At 31.6% G+C, this 6,350-nt stretch overlaps 1 protein-coding gene across 1 annotated transcript in view; it reads right to left on the bottom strand.

Annotated features, from left to right (window-relative positions):
• Positions 1–348, bottom strand: part of LOC111496329 (adenine phosphoribosyltransferase 5-like) — a 2,997-nt gene extending 2,649 nt beyond the window's left edge. The window contains exon 1 of the mRNA XM_023146743.1: positions 66–348. Coding sequence (XP_023002511.1) covers positions 66–156 — 91 coding nt within the window. The 5' untranslated portion in view covers positions 157–348. The remainder of the gene's footprint in view (positions 1–65) is intronic.
• Between the last annotated feature and the right edge of the window lie 6,002 nt (positions 349–6,350).

The raw sequence follows: 6,350 nt of genomic DNA, 5'->3' as shown, positions 1-6,350 counted from the left end.
AAAAAAAAAAAAAAAAAAAAAAAAAAAAAAAAAAAAAAAAAAAAAAGGCAAGAACAGGGACGAACCAGGCTTGGGGAAGTGAGGAACTACTCGAATGGCTTGAGAGATTCCTTGGAGCCTTGGGTCGCCCTTTAAGCCATTCTCTGCTGCAAACATTTTTGTTTTGGTGTTCTTGTTGTGGTTTGTTGAACTTGGAAAGTGGGTTTGTGTTTTAAAGAAGAAACAGAGGGTTTTAATGGAGGTTTTCAGGGAAAAACCAGAATGAAAGGGGGAGAAGAAGGAGAAGGAGAAGGGAAGTGTATGGAAAAGATCGCTCTTATCTAAGATGTTGGAATAATGGAAGGTCTTTTAATATATTTTGGGGGTTGTTTTGTTTTGTTTATCAACGTTGTCCCGACCATAATACCTTGCTACACATAATTAACAACTCAAATTTATCCCACGCGAAACCATCCCACGTGTAAACCACGCCTCTCTCTTGCCATATTTGAAATACTTAATCTCCACTCAGATATCGGAACGCTTAAATAGTTCACTCTCACGCATTGCATTGTAAGTCTACAAGTCTACTGTTAGTAGATATTATTCACTTAGACTCGTTACGTATCCTCATCTATTAGAGAGAGATTTTACACTTTTTTAATAAATGTTTTGTTATCTGACAATCCACCCTTTTTAGGGTCTAGTTTCCTCGCTAGCACACTACTCAATATCTAGCTTTGATACCATTGGTAACAGTCTATATCCGCCGCTAACAAATATTGTTCGTTTGGGCCTGTTATATGTTGTTGTTAACCTTGCAATTTTAAAACATGTCTACTAGGGAGAGGTTTACATGTCTTTATAAGCTTATAAGAAATGTTTGATTCCCCACTCCAACTGATATGAGACTTCGCTCACATGTTGTTGAACTAAGCCATAACTTTCTAAATCATCTTTATTCTTACTGTTTTTACATATTTTTTTAACACGACAGGAAACTTGTATTTTCTATTTAATACCCATGTTGGGTTATTAGAGAACTCGAACATAACTTAATTGGTGAAGTTATATATGGATAATCAAGAGATCAGAAGTTATGAGAGAATTCGTACATGAACGCTCAAACTAAAAAAACATTGTATTGGGTTAAGTTTAGGAGTGAGTAAAACGATAATTAACATTAACACATTGAAGTCGAATATTCGCTATACTAATAAAATCTCAAGTCAAAACAAAGAAAAATTTTAATATTGCTCATGACGTATTGTTATTAGCTTCGCAGTTTTAAAACGCGGCTGCTAGAGCGACGTTTTCACATCGTATAAGAAATGCTTAGTTTCCCTCTCTATTCGAGGTGGGATCTCACAAAAATACGAGTTTTTTTTGTTTTTTTTTTAAAAAAAAGTGAACTATAGGAATGGGAATTTAATATTGAATCTTGTTTAAATAATATTAATAATAAATAAATGATTAAAAAGTTTGTTAGTGTGGATGTTTGAGTCTTTTAGGACATCAAAAGAACAAAGAATCCGACCGGAGGATTAAAAAGTGGAGCCCCGAGATTTTGACTATCTGGCTCCAAATCCAGGGTCCGACTTTTCAGAGAGACCCGCCCGCCCCGCCTCACCCCATTTCCCTTTTTTTTTTTTTTTTTTTTTTTTGTTTTAATAATTTCATAACATTCCAATCTTTTTCCAAACCCTATAAAGATTCGTACAAATACCTTTTTTATTTTTTATTTTATAAAAACGACTTTCCATTACAATTTTGTCTCATTTTATATTATCAAAACATAAATGATAAATTACACTGTTTTCTATTTTCTAATAATATTAAATTTCTTTCTAAATACAATTACTAAAACGACACTACCAACAAACAACCGAACATGAATTTTTCATTTAAAAAATATATATATATCGAGGTAGAAATTCAAATCTAACATTCACTTTCCCCAGTTCTACTTTCAAGTCTATCACCTCTCTCGTCTTTCGATGAATTTGGTCGATAATTTCTATTATCTCTTACAAATGTCTGATTACATTTTTCGTCTTGAAATTGATCGTTGTCAAGGTCAATTAGTCGTTTGACTGTAACAAAGACCATAATACAGTCTTGCCTTCGTACACAGCTTCAATCTCTCGCACTTTGATGGTAGTAGACTTGTGATTGTTGCAGAACTCGCTTTTCAGCAACAAGTGAGTTAAGCTCAGTGATTGTGCAGCACTCACTTCTCAGCGACAAGTGAATTTAAGCCTAGTGATTATGCAACACTCACTTGTTGGTAGTAGACTTGTGATTGTGCAGTACTCACTTTTCAGCAACAAGTGAGTTAAGCCCCGTGATTGTGCAGCACTCACTTCTCAGCGACAAGTGAATTTAAGCCTAGTGATTGTGCAACACTCACTTCTCAACAACAAGTGAACCAAGCGACGTATGCTCAAGCCCCTGGCTCCGATTCAAGAAGAAAGTTTTAGAAAATGGGGGAGAGAGATTTCGAAAGAGAGTTTTGAAAGCAAGATTTGAGAAATTGAAATTGGTGTTGTATGAGAATGTAAGCAAAAATCAACCATAATGACTTAGTGCATATAATTATCGTGTAGGGAGCTTCATCCATGTCACTAGACTCTCCACAGTGGTTTGATATTGTCCACTTTGAACATAAGCTCGGGCTTCTCCAAAAGGCCTCATACCAATAGAGAGAGTATTCTTTGTTTATAAACTCATGATCATTCTCTAAATTAGCCGATGTGAAACTTTTATCATCTAACATAGATCCGGTCACTTTTAACACTCTTCCTACAAGAATGTGCACAGATATTTATAGCTCATTTATTTATGTATCTACAAAATAAACAAACAAATAAATAATAATAATAGCAAACAATAAATAATTAGGTGAAATTAAATAGGCAAAGATTGGATGGGCTGCCCAAAAAATCTTTTTAAAGACTCAATAAATATGGATGTGATGTATCGTTCACGAAATGATTTTGACAATTAATTAAAGCATTTATTGCAAATCAAACCATAAATTAAAATATCATACTTCCAAATTTCCCCTTAAACAACTCTATCCATTAATATTAAATTATATGACATAATAGTAATAATACACCATTTTAATTTTAATCGTTGTAGATATAAACATGCTCCAAAACCATATCATTAATATATGTGTGACGAATAATATACATAATGATTAAAATATATATATATAAAGATTTCAATCTTACGAAATCATAATTTACTTGACACGACTGCATCATGAAAAGATTTTTCTTTCGACCCATGTTTCAATTTAAGTCAACTTTCTCATAGTGGTCACTCCACGAACGTTCAGTGCTACATGGACCAAATAAGACATTTCACAATCAAATTGCATAAAGAGAGATCGTACCAGTATTGTTTCACCAAAATTATTGTGTCGTAGGTCAACTTAAATTAGAATGTAAAAATTTAGCCATAAAATATTTAGCGGAGAATTAACGGTAATAACTAAGACAAAATTAAATTCTTGTTTTTAAACTTGTCGAGTTATATTAATTTTTTTTTTTTTTTTTGCAATAAATTACAAGATTTTTTTTTTTTTAAATATTAGTAAAATGATTTTAGGCTAAAATAACTGTTCGTTGCTGTGCTTTTAATAAAATTAGGATGAAATATATATATATATATATACTCCGATATCTAAACTGTTAAAAGATAATTATTTAAAAATTATTGTATTTTAGATTAAAAAAATTATATTTTTTATTATAGAATAATTATACTTTTTTATTTTCAATTATATGATAAAGATTATTGAAAAAACAAATTTGTTTTTTTTTTTTTTAATTTTTTCTTTTAAGAACAATTATAAAATTTTTAAAAAATTGGAACGTGATGCCCACGCGCGGGGAATTTAAAAATGAATTGGAATGAGAAAAAAAGGACACAGCTTTAAAAAGAGTTTCAGTGAATCTAAGCAAAGCAGAGCTGAAAAGATGTGAAGATGAAGAAACCGCATGAAACCCACAAAAGTTTTGGAATCCTATGTTTCTCGATCTACAATAACCAAAATCACCTGTTCCCGAACCTACGAAAAGTCGTATAAACACGGCTCGGTTGTTCATAGGTTGAGTTGTGTTAGGTCGAATTAAGACTTTTTTTGACATATTTTTAAGTTGGGTTGGTTCGGGGCATTAATAATAAATTCGAGTTGTTCCCATATTTACATTTTGTAGTATAAACACAACTCAATTGTTTGTGCGTTGAGTTGTGTTAGGTCGAATTACGACTTTTTTGAAATATTTAAAAGTTGGGTCGGTTTTGTTGGATGATAAAAGTCTCACATCAGCTAATTTAGGGAATGATTATGGGTTTATAAGTAAGGAATACTAACTCCATTGGTATGAGACCTTTTGGGAAAGCCCAAAGTAAAGTCATGAGAGCTTATGTTCAAAGTGGACAATATCATACTATTGTGGAACTTAGTTGTTCGTGAGTTGAGTTATGTAGGGTCGAATTAAGACTTTTTTTGAAATATTTTAAAGTTAGGTCAGTTCGAGTGGTTCTCATATCTATCGTGAGTTGAGTTATGAAGACGGTCTAGTCCTACTCTGACTTGCCTCTCGCACTACTGGGTGATCGACTTTAATATCATTTGTAATAGCATAAAGCCAATTGCTAATAGACATCATCTGCTTTGGTCTATTATATATAACTGTTAGTCTCACGTTTAAAATCATAAAATTAACAAACGGGCTAATTCGAACTATATCTAAACGTAAATATTTAATTAAAGAATAATTAACCCAAAGAATTAGTTAAATTATGGGGGAAGAAAGTGAGTAAAAGGTAAAAGTGAAAAGGTAAAAAAAGAGAGTAATAAATGGATTCCTTCCAAAAAAGGCGATAGAATTAGAGGGGATGACAGAGAATCAAGTGGCAGTAGATTTTCAGAGAGGGGTGGTCCCCATCACAGCTAAGACAACGTGGCACTCCAAATCTCATCATACCGTGTCATACGTAGCATGATGAAAAGACCTAACCCCCCCTAAACCTTTTTTTTACTTTGTCTTTTTCTGTCCATTGACCAAACTCTCTCTTCCAAATATTTCAAAAATTTAAACCCCGTGGGGCCCACTCCACCTAGATACGCTTGACGTCATCCTTACCCCCTCATAATGCCCAAATCACCCCTTTTATACCCGCCACGTCCCCACCCTAATGATTCATCCCATTTTACCAATTTATTTACTTTTTCTCCCTAATAATTATTCTTTTTTTTTTTTTTAATATTTTGTTTAATTTTTTTATGTTAATTATATTAATAATTAAAATATCATAAATTTTAAAATTTTTAAAATTTGGCCGAACCCATGTAAAAAGATAATAATTCAACTCAATTTTTTAAAAAATTTAAAATTTTTGTAATGGAAGGTAAAAATTAATATAAAGGGTGGGGCCTAGTTAAATTGGAAAATGGGAAATAAATAAATAAATTAATAAATAAATAAAAGGTACAGAAAAAGAACTGTAGAAGGGCACGCGAGGGGTACTAACACAGAAACATGATAACATGATGATTAAGAGCTTTAGATAGACCAGCTTTCACATCTCTCAGATTACAATATCCTTCTCTTTTTCGACGGCCCAGATTCCGTTTCCTCCTTTAATCCTCACCCTTCATTTTGATCCCCCTAGATCCTTGACCCCACCATTCTTCATTTCCTCCCCAAGTCAAACCCAACCAAATCCCACTTTTTCCTTTTTAATCTTTTCTTACCTTGGGTAAAGTAAAAGGTAAATTTCCATGCCTCACACACGTGAACTCAATTTTCAATTTTTAACCCTTTAATTACAAAATTAAATTCTTAATTCAATATCTTATATTTAAGTCAACTAAAATATTATATTTGATGGGCCATACTCATAGGATTAGTCAATTAACAAATTATGTGCATAATATAAGGTTAATTTTTTTGAAAAAGAAAAGATATGATGAATGCTTATCTTTCCAGCGTCACGTCTAACCAAACCTAACTCGAACTAATTATTTAAGTGAAACTTTATAGCTTATACTGTCTATTTAGATGTATTTTATTTATTTACAATAAAATAAAAATAAATCTTGTTGGAGATTTTCCACTATATAATAATGGGATGTTTGATTGAAGTTATAAAGCTTTTGAGAGAAAAGGTGGGAAAGAGTTGGACCCATTGAAGAGACTTTTATTTTTTTTATTTTTTTATTTTCCATGAAAATGGGTTTTCCTTTTTTGATAGCTGTGCCCATATTCTTTTCTTTATTTCTTTAATATTCTTAAAAAAAAAAAAAAAAAAAAAAAAAAAAAAAAAAAAAAAAAAAAAAAAAAAAAAAAAAA

Source organism: Cucurbita maxima, unplaced genomic scaffold, assembly GCF_002738345.1.
Source record: "Cucurbita maxima cultivar Rimu unplaced genomic scaffold, Cmax_1.0 Cma_Scf00022, whole genome shotgun sequence".
Classification (NCBI taxonomy): domain Eukaryota; kingdom Viridiplantae; phylum Streptophyta; class Magnoliopsida; order Cucurbitales; family Cucurbitaceae; genus Cucurbita; species Cucurbita maxima.
This window is presented reverse-complemented; position numbering and strand designations above follow the sequence as displayed.